The sequence below is a fragment of the Enhydra lutris genome, unplaced genomic scaffold (assembly GCF_002288905.1).
Source record: "Enhydra lutris kenyoni isolate GAN:26980312 unplaced genomic scaffold, ASM228890v2 scaffoldscaffold7, whole genome shotgun sequence".
Classification (NCBI taxonomy): domain Eukaryota; kingdom Metazoa; phylum Chordata; class Mammalia; order Carnivora; family Mustelidae; genus Enhydra; species Enhydra lutris.
Window position 1 is genome coordinate 20,873,731 of NW_019154091.1, and position 24,525 is coordinate 20,898,255.

The 24,525-nt window shown below is 36.8% G+C and overlaps 1 protein-coding gene across 4 annotated transcripts in view; it reads left to right on the forward strand.

Annotated features, from left to right (window-relative positions):
- LOC111142065 (PTPRF interacting protein alpha 2) overlaps positions 1-24,525 on the forward strand; it is a 492,908-nt gene that overhangs the window by 446,061 nt on the left and 22,322 nt on the right. For 3 of the 4 annotated variants that reach the window (XM_022495008.1, XM_022495010.1, XM_022495012.1), the window contains 2 exons: positions 13,197-13,278; positions 17,194-17,394. In XM_022495008.1, the coding sequence (XP_022350716.1) occupies positions 13,197-13,278; positions 17,194-17,394 (283 nt within the window). Of the gene's footprint in view, positions 1-2,390; positions 2,400-13,196; positions 13,279-17,193; positions 17,395-24,525 lie in introns of all 4 variants that reach the window. The other variant, XM_022495009.1, reaches the window with a different exon arrangement.

Here is a 24,525-nt window from a genome sequence, read left to right on the forward strand (position 1 = left end):
TGGTAATGTCTCCGTGTGTCTGGATGTATGCTGATGTTCCCAAGGAAAACATGCCAATAATTGGTTTTGATCTTATTCATTAAGTGATAACTTAAAACCTGTTCTTTTTCTCTGTCAATTAAAACTTGTTCCTTGCCTGTTACAGTGGTCTTTAACTGAAGAACATTTATTTTTCACAGAATCTGTCTTGCTATTATCATAACCTTGACAATCTGGAGTGAAGAGAAAAAAGAATAATGAGGTTATGTGTTGTTGTAAATAACTGCTTGTAGGAAAAAATATAGAAAGAAGAAAAAGTAAACATTTTATCTAAATGAAAAAACTCTGCAAATATATATTCTCTCTGACATGAATTTGTAGTATATTCCCACAACATATGTCAGAGTCACTTGTGACTCTAGCTTTTTGTCCTTTGCAAAACATTTAAGTCATGAGCGGAAATACTTAATATTAGTGAATGAGATGACTGACTGCTCAGTATTGCTTTAAATTAATTGACTATGGAGAACAAGAAAGTTCATAAAGACTCAGAGAAATCGGACAGCTTACAAAAGTTGGTAACAAATATATCAGAACTTGAAACAGTCCTTTTTGAGTGTCTCCTTTATGTCTGTGTTTCCTGCTTATTTTCATAATTTCTCTTATATTTTATATTTAAGGTATTTTTATTGGTATAAGTTTTCTGTTTTTGAAAATGATAAATGAAGATGTGAGGGTTATTAATAGTCCACTGTGTGCAGATTTAATCAACTTGTTTTATTTGAGAGCAATTCCTAGATAGCTGGTAGGCTGCGAAAGATTATTTTGTCCATGGGAATAACTGGCCCCAAATACGTTTGGCAATTTTCCTGGAGAGCTCAGAAATTGCCTTTTTTAAGAGCCCACCAAAGAGTTCACAGGTATGTTGACAGGAAAGCCATTTTAATACCTTAGAAGCAATCTCTTTTTGGTTTTAGTTTTCTTTCTGTTGCATGTGTGATGTAAAGAAAGATGCCTTAAACTTCTTAGAACATGGTGGTGCCAATGCGTATGGACATTTATGGGTTTTGTTCATGTGAAAATTTGAAGAGCTTCCCACAGCTCTGCCGGAGCTAAGGCCAAAGAATATGCATTCTCCCAAAGGCCTATCTAATAAAACAATACCTGGTTTCTCTGAATGAATGCGTTTAGATGAGGCACGTACAGGGTGTTCCATTGCACGTCAGCCTTTTTCTTTACAATGATTGAGCAGTAAAAATGGAAACTAACTTGCCTAATTTCTGAGATACGAATTTCTGCTTCATATTTTGTTGTACTTAATATATTTTATGAGTTGTAGTAAGTTTTATTTTTTGAAGAATTAGTCTATTATGCTTGTATAGAAAAATTTAAAATAATATTCTCATTGCTTTTTGTTGAATTATTTAAATTCCATATTTTCCCAGTGCCACTACTATATCCAGGGAGCAAGAGGGCTACCTCAAAAACTACATTTAAATTAATGCTGTTTTGTGATGTTTTATGGTAATATTGGTAAACCAATCGAGCTTTCTTTTTTCCTCAGAGAAACATTTATAAACATCTGTCCAAATAAACATTCCTATAGAAAGAGACTCAGTTGTCACCAACACCATTTATTTTGCCAGCTCAAACAGCGGAGGAGGAAGTAATGTAGCAGGAGGACAAGAGTGATAAAATTCTTTCATGCTTTCTCACGTGCTGAAGACTGGCAAATGCATACTTATAAAAATAACAATTATTATGACATGTGTGAGACTATTAAAATTATGGACCTGGAATGTAAAATTTCTTCCTGACCCAGATTAAGGTGAAGAAACTGAATATCAGCACTTACTAGTAATTTTGACCAAATCATGTATGAGAACTGGAACCCAGATATTCTGACCCTCACCCCTAGCACTCTCTTAAGTCACTGCCTCTCCAGGGGTCCATCATACTTTGTCTTGAGCTCTAACAATAAGCATGTAAGGCCATATAAGGATCTGAGCACTGTTTTGTAAGTATTGCTTCTATTTGTAAAACAAGCCAGGAGTGGCCTGAGGTAAAGAATGTTCTTTAATAAAGTGCCTGATTTCTTCCCGGGGTATACTAGAGGCTGGGAAAAATGTGGTCATGCATGTTTCAGAGTGGCTCATTTTCAAGAGACAGACTTACTAGTCAACAATTAGAGCTGCCCTCAACCTGATCATGCTTTTGGACGCAGTGAGTATGTGTGTCATGGTGAAAAAAACAAACAAACAAAAAAGACACCATGTCTTTCTCATATCTGAGCTTTTGCACATCTGAAATGATGCTCTTGTTTTATTCCATGGCTTTCTTTGGACTGAAATGTATCCATTAACATTTGTGTGCTTTTCTTTTCCATCCATCCTTCTCCATCTCATGAAAAGCACATCTGGGTAAGTTGAATGACAACGGCTGCTGAACATGTTTATTTTCAGCACCATCCTTTTTTTCTTTTATCTTTAGTATTTCTCTTTTCAGTTGTAACACAAGCTGCACTGCCTCTGACCTAAAATGAAAATTGTGAAGTGTATTCATTTCTACACCATAAAGGAATCATTGGTTCAGAGAAATGTTCACACTCAGATTTATGATGGTGGCCTTGCAAGCACTTCTGTTTCTTCACTTCTGTCAGGCACATGTCAAAGGCATTCCAGATGTCATTTCCTTACTTCTCGAGTCATTCTCTAGGACTTAGTATGGCACTCCGTGAGGCTTAAGTCATAGGCCACTTCAGTACTTTGGACAGTGCTGCATGATTGGGTCCTCCTGTGTGTTCCCTAGTGCTCCTTGGTTTCCCACTGACTTTGTGTTCATCACGAGAACTGTGCTTAAATTAAGAGGGTTAAATGCTGGATCCTCCCCAGTAGGACTTTTATGCCTAGATTCCAAAGTAATCCTTAGTTTTGGTTGATTTCTTTGGTTGTGTGTGTTCTTTCCAGTATTTCCTATACTACGGGTTAATATTCAAAGTTTTAAAAAATCCAAACTACTCAGTCCTGCTCTTTGAACTAAAATTAAAATATGTTAATATCTATTCCTAAGACAAATTGGGTTTCAAAGCAAAACAAGTTATGTACAACATTTATAAAATATTTACATTGGGGTAAACTTTTGCGTTGGTAACATGGTGAGCTTTTAAAAACACTTTAGTTTGGGAGAGATATTGCTTTTAAATTAAAAGTCACACACACACACACACACACACACACACACACACACATATTTGGCAAATAAAATGGCTCCATTGAGATGCCATTATCCAGAAAGCTATGGAGAGTGCCCCTAATTTGCTATATAGATATTTTATATACCAATACAAGGTCATGTACTTTGTAATATTGCTTAGTTCATTACTATGGCTTATATTTGTTATGCTTTTCTGCTCTGATTCTAAGCTATATTTACTATTACTAATTATTTAATAATGAAGAATTGACCTCAGTTAGGATAATTTATGATATTAAGGAAAGCTGTAGTGAGTGTTCTTAGAACTGCAAGGCGAGCTGTGGTTAGGGTGCTGTTCAGGTTTGCTAGCCCTTGTAAGCCCTTACTTTTTAAAAGTAATGAATATTCTAGACATTAGATTTAAAATACTGTTTTCATGTCGTCATATGATGCCAGTCTTCCGTTTCCTAGTGACTTTTAAATTTCATGAGTAAAATAATCCAAATAAATAAAATTTCATTTCCCTATCACTCTTTGAATGAAATTCTGAAAAAGAATAAATGCATGATGCACTGTCATTTATGGACTTTAAAAAGCTGGTGTAATTGTCTTCGTTCTAAAATTCACATTCTTGTAGTCTTATACATGCTCCTGGAACTTAACATTTTAGGGCCTCAAAATCAGTTCCCTAGTAGAATCTCTAACAGAAAGCTTAGGACGTTAAAGTACAAATATAGTGAAAATATGGAAGATCTGAGGTGGAAAGATCATTCATTAGATTAGGAAACAGAAGATAGGAATTTAAGCACCAACTTTCCCATGTGTTGCATACCCTTGAGTGAGTGACATATTCTCTTTATTTATGATACTACCATCAACTTCCTGCACCTCCGAAGAGCATGAGAAAATATGTGTAACCCCAGAAGCACAAAAACTAGAAACTTCAAAATCTGAGTTAAGGAGGGCTGAAAATTAGATCAGGCACTAAGGTAATCTAGTCTAAATGATATCCAAATCACCTGAAAATTACCAGTGTTCCTCCAGTAAGTCCCCACTTTACTATCAGGAAGTGACTAGGGAGAACAGACCATAGAGTCTTTCAAAAGTGAAATTGTTCAATAGAAAGTAATACAAGTCCCTTTCATTTTCAAGAACAGCATGAGTGATTGTATTGCTCCATCACATTTGTGTGGGTGTGCGTGTGTGTGTTTATACCTTTTTAATGGTTTTGAAACTGATTAAATTCAAAATAAAGCGAGGAGAGAAATTATGTAAATCCCAATTCAAATTCACAAATAAATTAAATTTCTGAGACTAAGCTCTCCATTTCAGAGCAGCTTGAAGAAAAAAAAAAGTTTCAGTATGAATAAGCTTTGGTTTTAATGTAGTCAAACTATTTCAGTTCCAAACAACCTAGCATGTGTTCTTAGAACCTAAATAGAATGCGACTTAGATGTGTAATGGTCTTTTATATGCACTTCATGTGAAAATGTGCCATAATACGATATACAAACACACATTCACTTGCACACACACACAAAATCACAGTATACTGTGCTTTTAAAACCAAGTCAGCCGTGTTAATGTTGAATTCAAAACTCTTAATTTTATGGAGCTAAATATGTGTATTTAGGCAATCAATGTTCTGAAGCAGCTGATTGGGAATTTGACATTTCTGTTTAGAATAATTATGTGAGTTAAGATATACATTTTCAGCTTGCACATGTTAGAAGAAACGTGGGTGCACCACATTTTGTTCATATTTGCTGACCAGAATTTCAAATAGTTTCTCAAATATGTAATGTTGCTTTTCATAGAATTGATCAACAAGTCTAGATTTCTGAATGATAGAGTTATAGCCTGTTGTTTGTTTGAAATTTGAGGACATCATTTCCTACTTACCCTCCTGACTATTCAATTTTAATGGAACAATTAGTAATGATGTGAAGCGAAGTGTAAGTAAATTTACTGCTAGCATTATGTAAGGGAGATTTATTCTCTGGCCTACACTGTTAATACGAGATTTTGCTGTCAAATTATTTTGACTTATATTTTATTCTTGGTTCTTATTGAGCCACATATTTATTTCTTCTGGTTATATCAATAACTAATTACTTGTCATGTGCTACAGTAAATAAGTAAGCCCTTAAGATAAATTTTTCAGAGAATTACTTTGTATTACAATTACACAAAATCAGTTGAACTGAAACAAGTTACAAGAAATTCAGCTTTTTCTTCCCAATTAGATAAACGAAACCGACCTCCTTCTTCTGACAGAGGTACGCGACCTGATAGTAAGGGGGCAAAGACTATACATATTAGCCAGGAGGCCAAATAAATCTATATACCACTTATGAATATAAGTGAACCACAAGAAAAGTGGGAGATCATTATTTTGTTTAATACTAACAATTAAGTAAATGCTACTGGTGTTAATTTAACCAAATTCCTACATTCCATTTACCCTCCTTTCTCAATTATGAAAAATTCAAAGGGTAATTAACTAAAGGATCATATGGGGGTTAAGAAACTCAAATCTGTGGCCAACTTTTTGGGGCTCTAGTTCTGGCTCCACCACCCACTGGTTCTGTGCTCCAAGTGACTTTAGCTCTTCAATGTCCTTGTCTGCAAATGAGTATTAATATGTATCTTATCATTGTGAAAATTAAAGAGAGTATACATGTAAAGCACTTAGGCTTCACACAAAATATGTGATAAATGAATGTTAGCTATTGTTGCCTGGGATCCAGACCCTAATTTGTCTACATCCAAAACTTCTGTTCTTTCAAACCATGATGCTGTATTTCTGAAGAACAGAAGTGGTTTAGGTGAGACAAGAGAGCACGTTAGATCTATCATGGTACATTATAAATGAGAGGTGTAAGACATGCAGAAACTGGAGTAGACACAAGTTACAACATTTGTATAGAAGAGAAATCTAATTCTGCTTGGGAGAGGTCTTGGAATCTTCACAGGAGGGAGGAAGCATTAGCTGTGTCTGAAGGATGAGTCTGAGTTTGCCACAATTCTGATGCAAAGAGGGTGTTTCAGTCAGAAGAAAAAGACAAGCATCACAGAGGGTCAAATTGAGTGAGGTATTGGGGGAATGGTGGTGTTTCGGCACTGACTGAGCGCAGGAGTCTGCAGAGAGAACCAGCGCCAGATTACTAAGCATTTTTTCCATCATGCTAAGATATTTGACCTTTATTTTTAGGACAGTGGGGAGGTTTTTAAGTAGGCAAGTCTTAACAAAAAGTTTGCATTTAGGAGGGTCTCACTAGGAGTTGGAAAAAGGATGGGAAGGAGGTAGGTACAAAACAAGAGACAGACTCTGGGAGTCCATTGCCATGATCCACAAATGATGAGAATTTGAACAAAAGCCTGGGTAGTAGTCAATCAATTTACAAAATATTTAATATCAGAGAGTACATTTTTTCTCTTTCTGAACAGCCAATATAGGTAGCTGCTAAACAAAGTTCTTATTCATTTTTAATAATTATAATTCATACTGTCATCAAAGATCCCAGTGGTTGTCAACATTGAGAGTTTTGTGGACTACAATGTAACAACCATTCAAAAGATCGTCTTGGCTAGAGCATGGGAAGAAAAACAAGAGGCAGTGGAAGAGCAAACTCTCATCTCTAGGACTGTAGAGTCATGGGTGGGAGATGGGATGCATGTGGTACTACTCAACAATCTCCAGGACTGATTTTTGCACTGTAAATTTCCAGATTCTGAAGGATAAAGAGTCCTTTTGGAATGGAATTATCACGAAAATGAAAGGAATGGTCATGATTTAGGCAAATAGTAAGATTCTGATGGTTGAAAGGAAAGAACTGCTCAGCTCTGGAAAATGGTACTCATAATGATAGAATTAGTAATGCACAAATTATTTGCAAAAGTAAGTTCTCAGTTCTGGTTAGAAGTAAGTGAAGATGATTAGAAAGGGAAATCAAGACTAAACCTATTTAGTATTTGTAGTTCAGGTTGAGGATTATACTTTAGACATTTAAGTAACCATTGGAGGGTTCAGAGGACAGTGCTATGACAAAAGTAACAGCTCACATTCATTAGCTGCGTCCTTTGTGTGAGGCCCTGCTGTAATCACATTACATGTATTTTCTCAGGTCTCTTTCACTGCAACCCCCTGAGGTAGGTACTGTTATCAGCTTTATTTTGCAGATGAGGAAACTGAGGCACAGAGAAGTAAAGTGACTTGTCTGTGGATGCACAGCTAAGAAGAGGTCGCACCAAGAATCAGGCCGAAGCAATCAGACTTTAGGGGCCGCTCTCTTAGCTCTTCTGCTAGCACAGCAGGATTTTTTTGTTTTGTTTTATTTTTTGTTTTTTAATGGCACTGTATTAGAAGGGTTAGGAAACTCGAGATAGGGCCCATTAAAGGGTTGGGGGAAAAAATAAGGTGGCAACAAGAGTAGAAAGTAAAGAAAGATGAAATAGAAAACATGAAGGGGAAACGGGCAGGCATTAAATGGAAGGTGACTGGCACGGCTATCCTGAGTGACAGAGGAAAGGGTACCGTGTGCTCTTCACACAGTCACATCACAAATTGTCAATCCTAAAATTAGCATCATAGGCTAAGTGGTCTGAGAATAAGGTTTCTCTTCACTGACAGTGATGAACCATCCACGCTGGGAAGAATATAAGAAAGGAGACTTTACTGGCCGTGGTCTGACTTTTTCGAGTAATTAATGAACTTTATTTCTCAGAGTTTAACACTTTCTTGAACTTGTTGATTTACAAGTTGCGAGTTGTGTTCCCCTGTTATGAGGGTGTGAGGACAGGAACTTTGCAGGCTCCAGGATTAATCAAATTTGTTAGGTAGTCAGTCACCTGATTTTTTTATAGACCTACTACGTGCCAGGTTTTGTGTTCAGCAAAGAATAAAACTGACTTAATCTCTGAGTTGATAAAATGTTAAAGATACTCTGGGTAGGAATGCTTAGTATTCTAGGGCACTTATAAAAAGAAGTAGTAAATATTGACTCAGGGGCGAGGAAAGGGTGGCTTCAGAGAAGTATTTCTGTATGTCTTGAAAATCAAGGCAAAGTGAGTGGGGAGACAAGGCAGGGAGGCAGGAGGACATTGTTGAGTGTGATAGAAACACAACTTGCAAATACGCAAACATTCTCCTCCAATTAGGTCAAAACTGCAATAACTGAAGAGAGACGTAAAACCAAAAAAGGAGAAGCCAGACATTTCTGTTTGGATTGAGTCACTGAGGCAAAGTCATACTTGCTTAAATTCATGTGGATTAGGAGTTAGAAATTACAAACCCAGCAAATGCCCTTGGTTCATGTACGTTTGTTAGACAATCGTTTATCCAGAAATCCTTGGGGCTGGTTATGCCTAGGGTACCCACACCTTGGTCCTGTCCTCAGATCAGGCCTAGCATGCACGGGCTCCCCTCCGCAGAGTGATATATGGGCATGCCAACGACTCGCACACCCAAGTGTTTCTTACCTGTTGGCCTCCTAAGGTGTCACTTTCCAGTCACAGTAACTCATTGACACCTATTTCAAGAGAGTCTGATGCCTTTGGGGGAATCTAATGGCATTCTTTATTTAGATGAGACTGTGTTTCTTAAAAATACTCAACAATTCAAAAGTTTTTCTTATTCAGTACAATTAGTGCATTACTTTGAGTTTTCACACAGGTGATGACAGCCCTGAGCCAGAGAGATTTTCTAAAAGGAAATGTTACTGGTATCCTCTAAAAGCTAGTCAACATCTTAAAACAAAAACGCATACCGATAACAGTAGTGATATATAAATTATCTTTTGGGGAAAAATGGTTGAATATTACATTGTCTGGAGGAAGAAAAAAAGAGAAAGAAAAACAAAAATATTTCTTCAGGTCTGCAGTAATTTCCAGAGTCACACATATACTAGGATCATAGCCTTGCTCTGGAAGAACTGCCCTTGACCTTTGAAAAGGCTGAATCTGGAGTACAGAAAATATGCATATCTTTCCACACATGGACTGGTCCAGCAGAGAACACCAGTATATTCAAAATGCCTGTTCGTGGCAAATCAGTTTTTTATTTAGTATTTCTTAAAAAGTTAACGTTACTATATCTCTGTCTGTGGGCCCAAAATATCTCATGAGCAGAAGCATGCCCCCGCTACAATTAATGTTTACCCTTGCTAGTCTGTTAGAAAATCATCATGTATCAAACTCTGTGATTTCCGATTATTATAGTTTGCCTGTATTTTTTTTTAACATTACTTCTTTCTCATGCATACACATCCAGATATATGTCTCTTATAAATTCTGCATGGTGCAGTGTTTCTTAAGATTGAGAAGAATTAAATGTAATACTGCTTTGAGAATTTCAGTGCATTCCTTTACACAGTTGATTCTGCCCTCAGATTAAGAGAAAGAGCATCTGAAGTTAAAGTCACGTGGCCCTCAGTTCTGCTACAAAACCCAGCCTGCCACCCAGAATCTGGCAGCTGTTTTCAACTCAAGGGCCTTTACATGGGCTCCAGCCCTGCCAGCTGGGGACCAAAGGACAGAATCCAGTGGACTAGAGCTCCCTTTTCTTATTATCTTGGCATATTCTTACTAAAGTTATTATGGTTCCAAGAGCTTGTGATTTTAGCAAAACAAAGCAAAAACAAAACAAAACAAAAACCTCTTTTAAGGGCCAGATTGTCCAAGGATTTCACAAACAATCGTGTGATTAAATTTCCGTGATGACAGAAAATAGAACTGTCTGAGCACATTGGAACTGCGTCTTAACCAGCCTGCTGTCAGGGATCCCCAGCCAGATCAGACTCAGGATCAGCTAGAATGGGAGTTACTCTGACAAACTGGCTCAAGAGGAAACAGAATTTAAGGATTTTTTTTTTTTTTTTTTTTTTTTTGAAACGAAACTTTGAATGGTGTTGTAAGCCCAAGTAGAAAAAGCTATTTGGACTACAAAAATATATATATACATTATCGCGCTCAATTTACTCTAACAAGGAGCACCTAACTGCTAACACTGGCAGACAAGTTCAACATTCACAGCTATTTATTGAGCGCCTTGTCTGTGCCTGACCTTGTTCTAGATGCTTCTAATTATCTCTAAACAGAATATGTGAATACATCGGTCCTCCTTGAGCTTATATTTGATTGGGATATAATAGACTGAGGTGTAAATGATACTCTGTGTTCGAAGATAAGTGCCATGGAGAGAAATAAGTCAAGGAACAGGGATAAGGAATGTATGGTGGGGGTGGAAGGAGAGAAGTGGGGGAGACACTCAGAGAAGGTGACATTTGAGTAAATATTAAACGTAGGAGAGGGAGTGAGCCATGTGGAGATAGAAGGCACAGGCATTCCGTACAGAGAGAATAGTAGGACAAGGGTCTTGAGGCTGAAAGAGGCCTGAGCTGTTTTCCAGGGAACAGGGAGGAGGCAGTGTCGCTGTGTGGGGCAGCAGCTGAATCAGCCCAGGAGGGTAGGAGAGTGGATCCTAACTGTTGCTTTGCCTTTTATTCTCAGCCAGACAGGGAGTGATTGAGGGGTTGTGAGCAGAGAAGTTACAGTAGCTGACTCAAGTTTGAACAGGTTCTCTCTGGCTCGTGTGGTGTAATATTTTTAGAGAAGTAGTCAGAAGTTTCACAGTTAAAGTCTAGCTATTAAAAATGGCTTCTGTACAACTCCTGAAGTTCACCTGTGACAATGTCATTTGCTTCCTAGGTGCCAAGGGCATATTCACTTGCCTTTTTACTAAATGTAGCAAAAAAGATGTATGTTTGTTTCTTCCCCTTTCCTGCCACTCAGCTGCGACATCACAGGAAGTGTTTCTTGCCCCCTTGGGTATAATCTACAACTCTGAATAAGGCTCGTCAGCTCCATGGAGGCCTGCTTTCCATTGGCTTACACACGTTCCATGCCGAGTCCTTCCTCTGACCTTCTGCCCTTACTGCTTATCCTGCTTCGAATGCCTTTCCACATGCCCTTCACAGCCACCGTGGTTGCCATGATGCCTTCACCAACTGTTTCCATTGCCAGTGACCCATTTTCCAAAATCCTCCCACTCAGAACGTGCATCACCAAGTCTTACCATACATTTGTGTACCATGTTGTGGTTTTGGACAGTTCATGGGTTTGCTTTTTCTATCTAACCAGGGATCTTGTGAAAAACTAGGGCCATGCCTGTTTCTCTCACATTCAGCACAGGTCTGTGCTCACAGCAGGTGCTTACCATGAGTACCATGATGGTTGGTTGGTTGACCCTTCAGCCCCTTTCTCTCAATACCAGGAAGAGTGAGACCGGGCTAGTTGAGTCTGTTTTTCAGTGAAGGAATGGTGGGAAGCCCGAAGGAATGGGGGATGGTACAGCCGTCCAGGTGAGGAAGCCCCTCTAGTGTTCACCTTGGATTCAGGGCACCGGTCACTCTTCCCTGTCACAGGTGCTGAATGACTTACACGTAGAACTTACCCATGTTTTCCTTGCTATTCCCTCAAATGAAACAGCAGTTGATTTATATGTCTCTTCAGATGCTGTAACTTCAGTTTTTGTTTTGTCTCTTTGTTTCTTTTTTCACACTGAATGTGTGTTGGCAGCATTTGCTGCAAATAGGGAGAGTTCTCACCGAAAAGCCTTTTCAGTTACGTACAGTTGACCTTGAACACCACGGGTTTGAACTGCTCAGGCCCACTTATCTGAGAATTTTCGTTGATAAATACACTGCAGAATTATAATGTATTTTCTCTTCCTTATGATTTTCTTAATAACATTTTTCTCTGTTTACCATAAGAATACAGTATAAAATATATATAACATACATAATATGTGTTATTCGACTGTTTTATGTTATCAGTAAGGCATCCAGTCAACAGTAGGCTATTAGTAGTTAAGTTTTTGGAGAGTCAGAAGTGCAATGCAGATTTTTTACTGTGCAGGGGGTTGGTGCCCCTAGCCCCATGTTGTCCAAGAGTCAACTGTATCTTCACATATTATAATAAGCAATTGTTTGTTTGATGGTAGGAAATAATCAAATGCTTCATTTTGGAGTTCATATATGATATTATTGATGGATTTTTAAGCATGAAAGACACATTCAAAAGAGCAAATTATACACTCCATTTTTATCATTTGTGTGTAAGATCAAAGCATACTAAGGAACAGAGAATATATTTTCCAATATAGTCCTGGTCAGGTAAATATCAATTTGAGTTTCAGCACATATTTGCTATTTCAACAATGAACGACTCAAATTGGTTTTGTAAATGGATGTCAGTTATAAGGCTCAATAGTAGAGACAATGATTAATAATGCATTTGTCAAGGCCTTTACAACATTTTGCTATCAGAAACAACCATTTGTTGTCATTGGGGTGTTTCACTTTCATTAAAAACAGGAGTGATTATAAATGAAAAGGAATGTAGTATTGAATTTCACACCTTACATTGCTTTCTTGTGATAGAAGTTAATTTCCCTCTGAGTTCTCTTTAAATGAGAGGTAATTTCAGTCTAGATTAAAAACAAACAAACAAACAAAAAACTCTGAATATAGCTACCTGGACCTGAAGAGCATACTAAAATGAAACACATGTCTTGAATGGGACTAAACAACCAAATTTACCTACTGCCTCTATACAGACATTTTCTCTATCATTGAAATTGTAAGGAGAAGTGAGCAAGGCAGATGGAAGAAGCCTCATTTAGATCCCATGATGTATGCTTGAATATACATATATGGGCCATTTTCTTGTTAAAGAGATAAGCTATTTGCTGATAAAATAATTCAGCTTCTCAGTCCATTAACAATTTAATGTTTGAATATTGGGAATAAACGTTGGAAGAAATTATTTTTAGATGTCAGTGTTTCACTCATAATATCATTGGGTGATTTCCATGTATTACTAAAAGGAAGGAATTCTATTATTCTGTATTATCTCAGAAAAAGTGTGTAAAAGACTATTGGTTTTTAAAAAATATTGTCATTAAAAATAATCGCTACTGTCTTTTTCCATGCTACCTAATTAATAATCTTTGCTGTGTACTTCAGGCATGAACTTCTGGAAGAAGCTCGGAGGAAGGGATTACCTTTTGCTCAGTGGGATGGGCCCACAGTGGTTGCATGGCTCGAGGTAAGAGAATGAAACCAGAAAGCTCTTAAATTCATCTTTTCAGTTTGATACTTTTTCTAGATACAGGTAAGGATGGGTTCCAGAAGTCACAGCTTTCCAGTAGCCTGGAGTAGCTTATAAAAGAGCTATTTGCTTTATCCAGGAGGTTGTGGGCATTGTTTTGATCTTAACTCTGATACATTCCTGTGATTGGGGCAGAAGGAAGCACCTAGTGTGATAAAAAGAAGTTTCCCTAAATCTCACCATCTTCATGTCCAGAGAAAGAGAAGACAGCTATTAAGCCACGTATCTGTTGTTGCAAGAAAACATCTGTCCCCATCCATCAGTCCAGAGTTCTTCCTCATCCGCAGGTTACAGAGAAGAGCCATCTCTGTATTCAACACTTCTGTGTTACCCAAGAGATCACTGTCATCTGATTGCGTGGAGAACCAACCATTCCTTTGTTTGTAAATTAATTCCAGAACCTAATTCTCTAAAGCCTAGAGGCCAGCTAGGTTTAGCTGTTTGGAATAAAGCAAGAGAATAATGTGTCCCCTTGTTCCCCTCTGGGTCTAAAGTGAGTTTTACAAGAAAACAAGATCTACATTCAGCACTTTCTACAGAACACTGGGGCTGGGAAAAATAAAAACAACACCTGAGCAGAGTTGGGGGGCAGCAGAAGCAGACTGGGACAGTGAAGGAAACACACACTTGACCACAAAAGACCCCTTCATACCACACAGTAGTAGTGTTCACAGCCTGTTCCATTCAGTTCTCTAATGTGGGCTGCTGACAGGTGCCGGGAGATGCCAGTATCAGGGCAAAGAAGAAAATAGGCTTTTCTTGCCTGGCAGAGGCTCTAGGAACCCATTGTTTTAAGTGGTTGGAGATGATAAAATCCCTGACTTTCATTATCCTATCATATCCAAAGCTAATTAATCAATGAGGAATAATTAAAACCCAGTTTAGTTTAAAAACTAGTCTTATATAGATAAAGACATACTTTGCATCTTTTTTTCGGACTGAGTGAAAGAAGCCTGCGCCTTGCTTTATTTTATTCTCTCGTGTCAAGGGATTTTTCAGAGCTCCTGCTTCCAAATGTGCTTTTAAAATTACGATACTTTAAAAATCAATTATAAATCAACATGCTTAAGAAAGCACACTTCAAAATTGATAGCAGTTTTTTTGTTCAATGTCACTCCATTAAAATGAGCTGCAGTTTGACAGAGGGTTAGCTGCTACATTGGCAAGTGATGAACAAACCCTTCGATAAAAATGAAAAAAGCCTTACCGACAATAAGGAGCTAGGAAATGACAGGCAGTGAGGCTTTGTGCTAATTAAACCTATCCTGAGCACACAGAAATTGCTCGTAATGTGCTTCTTAAAGTGACTCAAATTACAAAATGGAATAAACAAGATGAATGAGCGGGGTGATCCAATGAAAGAGAGCCCTTAAGTTTCACCTTTAGCGCCTCCACGCGTGCACAGCCTGGTGGGAATGATGTGCAAACTTAAGTCTGATGCTTCACACACCATTTATCCACACCAGAAACTTTTTGAAAGTCTAATTAGGGATGATACTGAAAACAATGGATGGGCAATCCTTTGGGTAATATTATTCAGTATAGAAATCTAAATATCTTTAAAAAGGGGAGGGGTGAAAAATCATTAGGGTTCAGTGAAGGCATATTTAGATGTTTACTTATTTTGAACAACTTGAGTCTATAAACTAAGAAGTCACCTCCCATCTTCCATCATATCTAATGGTGTCTGTCAAGGTGAGGTCAAAACCTTGTACCTCGCCTGTTAGAAGATAGTATGACCTTTTCAGTCATGTGCTATATTTAGGTTCCCCTCTGTCTTGTCTTTTATCTTAAGTCACAGTCCAGGCCACACTGACTCAAAGATTTGGCTTTTGGTTTGTTTGTTTCCCCTATAGAGACAAGTAGTGTCCTCATACGACAGAATTTTTTTAAATAAAAGGATATCTAGGTTTGTTATTTATTACCATGTAACTAAATATCCCCAAATGTAACATTTATTGTCTTCATGGCTTCTGTGGATCAGGAATCTAGACATGACTTAACTTGGGTTTTTTTTTTTTTAATCTTTTTTTTTTTAAGATTTTATTTATTTATTTGACAGACAGAGATCACAGGTAGACAGAGAGGCAGGCAGAGAGAGAGGAAGGGAAGCAGACTCCCTGCTGAGCAGAGAGCCCGATGTGGGGCTTGATCCCAGAACCCTGGGATCATGACCTGAGCCAAAGGCAGAGGCTTTAACCCACTGAGCCACCCAGGTGCCCCTTAGCTTGGGTTTTTAATCAAGGTCTCTCATGAGGCTGCAACCAAGGGGTCAGCCAGATTGGCAGGCATCTCAAGGCTTGATGTGGAGAGAATCCACTTCCAAGTTGACTCTGGTTTTCACAGTTGTAATTCAGTTCCTTGCCAGTGACTGGTCGGAAACATCATCTCTCTGCCACCCTGTGGGTATCTCCACAGGGCTGCGCACAACATGGCAGCTGAATTCTTCCAGAGCTAGAGAGTGCTGAGAGGAGGGAGGGAGAGAATGAGGCAAGAATGAAGCTACCCTCTTTTTGTAATCTAATCTGGAAAGTGGCATCCCATCACTTTCACAGTAGCCTCTTCATTAGAAATAAGATACTGATTTCAGTCCAAACTCAAAGGCAGAGAATTACACAAAAGCAGAAATATCAGGAGGAACTCCCTGGGACTCATCTTAGAAGCTGCCTTACCACAGCGAGAAGTAATAGAGCTGAATCTCTGTTTTGCAAATGAAGAACATAAGGCCAAAGTTTAGAGAAGTTCACCAGTGCCACTGAAGCAATTAGAGCCTAGCCTTCTGGTCCAGAGATTTAGGCATTGACTTTTGCTGATTTATAGCTTTTCTTCTTTCTCTTACTCTCACTATTCTCACTCATGTTTTCTCTCCGTTTGCTAAGACTGTTCATATCAACAAATAAAGTAGTGCAAAAAAAATCACTGTTTTGGATGTTTAAAGACCAAGATTTAAACTGCTCACTTGGACGTGCCCTGCTTCTTATTCACAGCTCATGATGGGAGGAAGGGAAATTGGAGAGAGTATTCCTTTTTCAAATGTGTGTAATTCAAATGCTACACCACGACCCATGTGAATTGGCGTTCACTCAGCACTTAAGATGCGTGCAGACACTGTGTACCGATTCCATTGTCTTTCAAGAGCATCATAGCAAAGTTGAAAAATTGGAATCCCTAATTTCTAATGCATTATTCATTTTCTTACTTTCTTTATCTAAAGTTTTCCAGATGCTTATAACTTTAGTCTCCTCCTTTAGCACATCATTTTATCCTCCAAAACTTTGTTCATGCAGAACATCAACTTAAATTCACACAACTATCGCATGCTCTAGGTAGGTATGTGAGAAATGGGGCTTAACTGCAATACACGCTTGCATCAAAATCACATGACTGGAAGTGGTAAAGCTGTCTCTTTCTGCGATAGAACTCCTTTGCCCTCAGAATTCCAAAGGAGATTGATAAATTGAATTCATGCATTAAACAAAGTTGATAGAGCCTTTACCAAATGCAGCTTGTGGCTGTTCTTGTCCTTAAATCCAAGGGGGCAGGGATGGATTTGGTGATGTGCAGCTATTATGTTCAACCTAATAATATAAATTAGTTGTTAGATTGCACACTGTAGAGATTCAATTTCAAATCTTTATTTCCATCCCTGCCTAGCTGATATTTTGTAATAAATTGCTTAATGCCTTTATACCTCTATGTCATCTGGGGAAAATAATAATAGCATCTATCTTTTGGGGTTTGGGCAGTAAAAGAGTTCATATGTGTAAGGTACTTAGAATAGTGCCTAGCACATAAGAGATACTATTAACTGTTAGCATAATCTGTGTGTGTATTTATTTCCCTATCCAACAGCTCTGGTTGGGAATGCCTGCTTGGTACGTAGCGGCCTGCAGAGCCAACGTGAAAAGTGGTGCCATCATGTCTGCTTTATCAGACACTGAGATCCAGAGAGAAATTGGAATCAGCAATCCCCTGCATCGCTTAAAGCTGCGACTAGCAATCCAAGAGATGGTTTCCCTAACAAGTCCTTCAGCTCCTCCGACATCCCGAACTGTGAGTCAGTTTCTGCCCCCTCTTTCTCCCAACGCTGGGCAAAAAGCAGCCATTGTAAGTCCACAGAGCCAAACTGTGGCAGCACACATTTCAATGTCAGCATGAATTATTCTGGAGAGAGTTAGCTTGCTCTTCATTAACCTTGCTGCTACTTTTAATAGGTTTTCAAGTGAGGAGCTGTGATTCTGATCAGACTTGAAGGCTGCGACCAAGATAGATGTTTGAGCTAGTTTCTAACTGAAGTCTAGGTTTTTCTCCCAGACAACAGGATCCCAAGTTTACTCTTTTTTAAGATGTTCCCTTTAAAACAAAACTAAAAACAAACAAACAACAAAAAAAAAACCAGGAGATGAGATGTTGGCATTAGTGCTTTCTGAAGATGCAATGCCGAACTCACTTCTTACACAGTTTTCATAATTATGCAACTATGCAGATATTTGGTATTTTATAAATACCAAGTGGAAGACCTTCCTTCAAATTCTCTTTGCTTCTCCTGTATAAATCCTTATTCTTCTCATAATCTTGTCCCTACCCTAACGCTAGAAAAGAACAAAATGTCTAAAAGAAAATGCATGCCAGATGACAAATTCATGTCCTCAGAACAACTCCAAATAATATTCATTCTTTCTTTAGTCCATTGCTGAATTATATAATACCTTTTGCTGGTAAAGCATATGATTTCTGATGTTAACTGAATTTCTCTGGCCCCATGTCTTATTGCAGAACAACAAACTATGGAAGAATGAGGTAAATTTGAGATGTGCATAAAAGATAGAAAAGTGGTATTACTTTATTGCAGTTTTCAGACATAAAACTAAACTTGAGTATAGCTTTTTCTCTGTGACCTTCAACAGTCTGAAAGAATTGGCTTCATGTCAATTGTATCTATCTCTACATTCCTTCCCAGTATACCAGATTCTAATGCCAGAAATACCAGGTCAAATTTAAAAAGGTTTTATCTTTCTTGTGTAATTCCATTTTAACTTCTTTCTAAGTAAGGTGTATAAAAAAGATATAATTTAACAAACCTTATGTATAACATTATTTTTAAATGTCTATAATGTTGCATACTATAGCTGACGTTTACTTAAGCTAACAATAATACAGAATATGTTTGACATAAAAGCTGAATAGGCCATTAAAATAGATGTTGTAAACCAAATTCAGATCTGATAGAATTTAGTTTCCAAGTGAGAGAGAAGCATCACAGTTGGCTTGTATCAACACTCTTTTCCTAAGAGCAAATGCATGCACAGTTATTGAAAATGCAAAATCGAAGCATTGGAAGTCCCAGTTTCGAGAGGAAAAGTAGAATATATTTTATGATTTTTATGTAGCATGCAAATCCATTTCTTAATGGAAAATAGAATAATTAAGCACTATTTTTCTAAAAATGTCTAAGTGAACTTAAAAAATTTAAATCACAAACTATTAAAATTAAGAGCATATTCAGTTTAAAGAACAGTCAAATGTGAAGAGAACTTACAAGACTATTCACGGTCTAGTGATCCACCTCAGTTCACCTGAAAGGCTTTATTAACTCTCCAGGTCAGGATTCTAGTGACACAGAACTATTTTCAGCTTGCTAAACTTTCATGCTCGTGGGTGATTGTAAGCTTTGGCAATTGCTCTTCTCTCTGCCTAGAACATTCTTCCCACTCTAGGATCGCCATCCTTCCCCAACTCATCCTTCATTGAATGATTCTTGAATGTTTTCCCTTGAAAAAGCTTTCACTGTGCACCAAAAGTCTGGTTTACTTCCCTTCCTCATTACCACTCCATATACTTATAAAAACTAATTAAAAATTTCTTAATTTATCCTCCAATCTAGCCAACCAAGAATATTATCAGTTTTCCATGGTTTCCAGGCCTTAATTCACTGCCAGGCAAATTGTAGAGAATAATCAGTAAACATTCATCTTAAGAATGGTGATTGTACAAGTCACTCTATCAGCCATTACAGAGGCTATGAAATCTGTATGGCTTTGACTTCAGAGATGACAACTATGTAAGGAAAGTAAGACTTGCTCAACACTAGGAGATGAGATAGTTTAATTTCTTAATGTTAGACAGAAGCAAAGAGTTGTGAAGTTCCAAAGAAGGGGAAACCATTTCTGGTTGAATAAGACTTCAAAAAAGAATTAACAGAAACAAGAAGGGATCGGGAGGGAGACAAACCATAAGACACTCTTAATTTCACAAAACGGACTGAGGGTTGCTGGGGGTGGTGGTGGAGAGGGTGGTTGGGTTATGGACATTGGGAAGGGTTCGTGATATGATGAGTGCTGTGAAGTGTGTAAGCCTGACGATTCACAGACCTGTACCCCTGGGGCAAATAATACAGTATATGTTAATAAAAATAATTAATAAAAGAAGAAAAAGAAATAAATCAATGAATAAAAAAGGAATTAACAGTTCAAAGGTAATCTGAAAAAAGAATTAACAGTTCAAAGTTAATCTAAAAATTATTAATTTTGTTTAATATTAACTTTTGGATAAGACACCTTTTCAAGTCTGTTTCCTTTATCTTTTTATAAAAATAAATTATTTTGCATCATTTATTATTTATATATTTTTTAAACTTAGTATAGCATGAACATTTTCCTCATATTGTTAGTATACAGTTATAGTATCATGTTTACTTGCTGCATAATTCCTTCATGGAAATACCATAATGTATTTAACCAAATCCCTAATATCAGACATTTTGCTTATTTAACAATTTTCATTGTATTCACAATACCGTAGTGGATACACACATAGTTATACTGTTGCATAAACTGTTTCCATACAACATTTATGTATAGGGCATTTATAGGCTTATTACTTTGAATCTTAATGGCCAGACTGTATTGTGTAACCTTTCCTCATCATTTTGTTAATATTGTTACCTTGCTTAAATTTATATTTTTATTTTTTAATTTTTATTTATTTATTTTTTTTACACACAAACTATATCTTTTATTTGTAAGATTTGTTTAGGTCAAAAGCTCTTTTATATATAAGTTAACACTTTTTCATATGCATATTGATTTAGTATTTAAATGAATTACCTATTGGTAATTTTTTTCCATTTTTCTAAAGGATACAGGAATATCCCTCTTTTTACTAATGTGTAAAAATTCTTTATTCAGAGAGGATATATACCCTTTAGCAAATATTGATACAAGTTACATAAAAAATAAGTTGTATCTATTTGTTTTAAAAATGAACTACTGAATACTTTTTCTTCCTTTTACTCCATGATGGAAATATTTACTCATATCTAATACATTTTAAATATGATTTGCTTTGCTTATAAATTTCTAGTAATGAATCCACTACATAAAGTGAAGACAAAAACATCTTAAAGTCATCACCTAAGATTATATATTAGGATTCACATTTTATTTTATTTATTTATTTTATTTCTCTTTTTAGAGGGGGTTAGGGGTAGAAGGAGAGGGAGAAAGAAAATCTTAAACAGGCTCCATGCTGGACGCAGAGCCCAATTTGGGGATGTTATCGTTTCTCCCAGAACAGTGTAATTATTTCAGACCATACATGTGTTTCTTTGTGTTCAGGTTTGAGTTCGGGTTCCTCAGTCAGGTGTATCTTGCTTATTTCCTCAAATTTTCAAGAGAAAAAGACAAAGTCATTTACACTGACTTTTTTTTTTTTTTTAACTGAATGGAACTTCTATCTGATTCTGCCTCCTTTCCTGTCTGCATGAAATGGGCCAGACCACCCAAAAGAAAATCTAATATTTACATTTATTACTTTCTTGGGTCAGCCCTAATTTTCCAGCTTTCTGTTTGATCTTTCTGAGCTGCTGCTGTTGTGGAAAGTCTCTTACCTAATAGAATAGGGATAGAAGTACCAGTTCATTGAAATATTTGGTTAAAGAGGGATGTCACAGAGAATAAGTACATGCTTTAAAAATTTTATCTTCAATAAAAATATGTAAATGTTCAGGCACTTGCAAATTTAGATGAAACACTTAGGACTTTTCTTTGCGTACAATTCCAATGCCTGAAGTTCTACATTATCTCTTAGAACTTCATCCATAAAACATCTTCAATTTTTCTAGTTTGAATTTCCTTTTAAAGTGATAATTTCAAGATACTGAACAAGCTATTTGAGTGCAGGATCCTCCTGGACATTTACAATCTTTTCCCCAGACTTTGATGAAGTTGTATCTCACTGATAATGTGCTATAAGATTTGCCAATATCTGTCTTTCCAAATAATTCAACTCCGAGTTAATATGAATGAAACTTTTATTTTTACTTTATGTTATATTTATTTAAACTGCCTAATTAAAAAAACAGTGCAGTAGAAAAAAATAGGTTTGGGAACACAGAATTCAGCAAATTCCAGCAGAAATGTAAGGCATAAAATAGACATCAGTCAGCACAATATACATGGGAAACAAAGAGCGTTTATGAAACGGAGATTTACTGGAGTGGAGATTGCTTAATAAAATTTCTAAAGAAATTATAGAAAATTTCTAAAGAAATAGTAGTAAATTTCTAATGAAATTGTGATGATATCCAACATCAGTGGACACCTAAGTGTCAGGTGCTGTTCAAAGTGCTTTACGTGTTATAACTCATTTAAACCCCACAACAACAACACTATGAGATAGGTACTTTGTTTTTTTTTTATCTCTTGTATAGATGGAAGAAAACTGCTGTACAGAGAGGTTAAGCGACTTGCCTAAGGTCACACCGCCTTGTGGTTTGCCCCAGAGTATATGCTATGATTTAGTACACCCTCCTGCTTCCTGCATTGACCTGTTTTCTTTTTTACGGCATTCTTCCAGTCCGCTTTCATTCCCCTTTTCGTTATTAGTAAACTCATAATAAAGTGAGGTGCAGTTGTGCAAATGCTAGTCTTCATATAATGGAAATATTTCTTTTCTTATACTGAGAAACATAAAATCAGATGGGGAGAAATGTGGATCTGGACCATTCGAATGTGAAAAGTAAATGTCAAGTTTATTTACTTTGCAACTCAATTACCAAGTAGAATAATAAATGATCTAGGAAGTAACAGAAGTGACTTCCAGGTAGATAAGGTTTAGGATTATCCTGAGATCTTGCTGCTTTACTTATTTCCTATTTCTGCCAGCAAGAGAAGTGATTATTTTCCCATAATTAATTTTCATGAGTTATATGTTAAACTAATTTTAATATTTATTTTTATGCTGTAACTCTCTCCTGAATGACTTAATTCGGTAAGTGCTTTAATCCAAACAGCCTTTAGGAATTTTCCTCCTAGTTCTCATTTGATAATACTCTCTACATATTCTTTTCTGATGGGACTAAGGTGAGGCAATAAAGGCAGGTCAAATACAAAATTGAGGGAGGCCAGCACTGTCAGTTGCTGACCTTGCATTTGCACAGCAGTGAAGGCCTCTACCTGTTCTTTAAGATACTCTCTTCACTGAAATGCTTGAGCTCTACAGCACCCCTTTATGACTCACCCAGGTGAAAGTTTCAAACCTTTAGCAGGTGGTGAGGAGAAAGAAATCTGAATAATTGACTTACAGTGCATGGGCCTGCTTATAAAATCAACTTGTTGAAACCTTGACAATGTCTAAACCATTGGGTTGTGCCGAAGCTATTTTATGAGTTACTTTACAAGATTCTGGAACAGACAGTGCTCCTCACAGGTAAAACCACAGATCAAAAGAGAACAACACACAACTTGGGAAAGTTTGCCAGCCATACTTTAGAAAATTGCCCTCAGTATATGTTATTTTGCATGTAAAGCTACAGATAAAACCCTGGCTTCCAGCATCTTGCCTGTTCCAGAATTTGATGATAGACCAACCACTATAGACTTTAAGATAAACTCTGGAGGGGATTATACATGTACAAATTCCAGTATGAGATAGTACTGGTCAAGTTTACTATAGAAGGAGGGAGATCTTAATTATTTGGATTCACAGTTAACATAGAAGCTACAGAAATCATAAAATGAGACTGGCTAAAGTGAATTTCAGGTAATCATCACAGCAGCTCACTTTGAACAAACAGTACAGCCGTTCGGGTGGACCACTGTGGTCACTGGGTGTAAAGGGTATGTGACACATGAGTGTTAAGTTCTTTTTAGTATAATACCCTCTTTACAAAGTTAATAAAAGCAATTTATTCTGTAATTTAATGATTCACTCATCCATATGCCTCTGTCTGTTTATATTGAGCACCATTTCCAAAAGTTGGGTGTAGAGGGGAGGGTCTCTTAATAACATAGGTGACTCCAGTATTCAAAATAGTTTCTAGGGCACATAGTTTTATCTTGTAGGGGAAAAATTCAAATATACCCTAAATTTCAAAATGGTAGGAAAATGAGAATTTTGCACATATAAATTTTACAAATATGTTGGCTGTCCTCTGGGATTTTTCTTAAGTATGCTCTGTGTCCAATTTGGGGCATAACTTCCCTTTGTTACTGAACTAGAGATATATATGTTCTTATTATATATTATGCATTACTCATATAGATATATAATTCTCTTATAAATGAGATTTATCTTACATTGAATTATACTCATCAATTTAGTTTATATGTTGTTATTTTTCAAATTATACTAAATTACATAATTTATAATAGGAGGAAAATTCAAACAATACTATTTGTTGGTAGAAGAGGCCAGAGAGAGTTACAGTGAAGGCTTATGTTGGGCATCAATTTTGCTACTTCCGATTCTAGACCCCTTCCAAAATAAGTAGTAAGCAATGCATAGGATATAAATTCCATTGTAACTATAGGATGGACGTACTTGGACGACCTTGCAATGTTCATAAGGATTCCCGGTGAAACGGTGAAATTTAATGAGAAGTGATTCCCAGTAACCATTCCCATCAACAATATGTCACATCTGTATGTTACTAACTGGACTTTGGTTTAGAAATTGTGCATTATTCAGTATAGAGCAAATATCATGGGTTATTTTATTTAGAAAGCAAATGACACTTTATAAAGAATAGTGCCTGCAAAAAGGAAAATTTCCTTTTACATCATGTTCTTCTCTATAATGGTATAGGGCACTGCTGAGAAATTGGGAATCCTAGGTTTTGTAATTTCTGACAGCATTTAGTAAGGTTGAAGAAAATAGTCTTTAAATTAAAAATAGCATTTCACT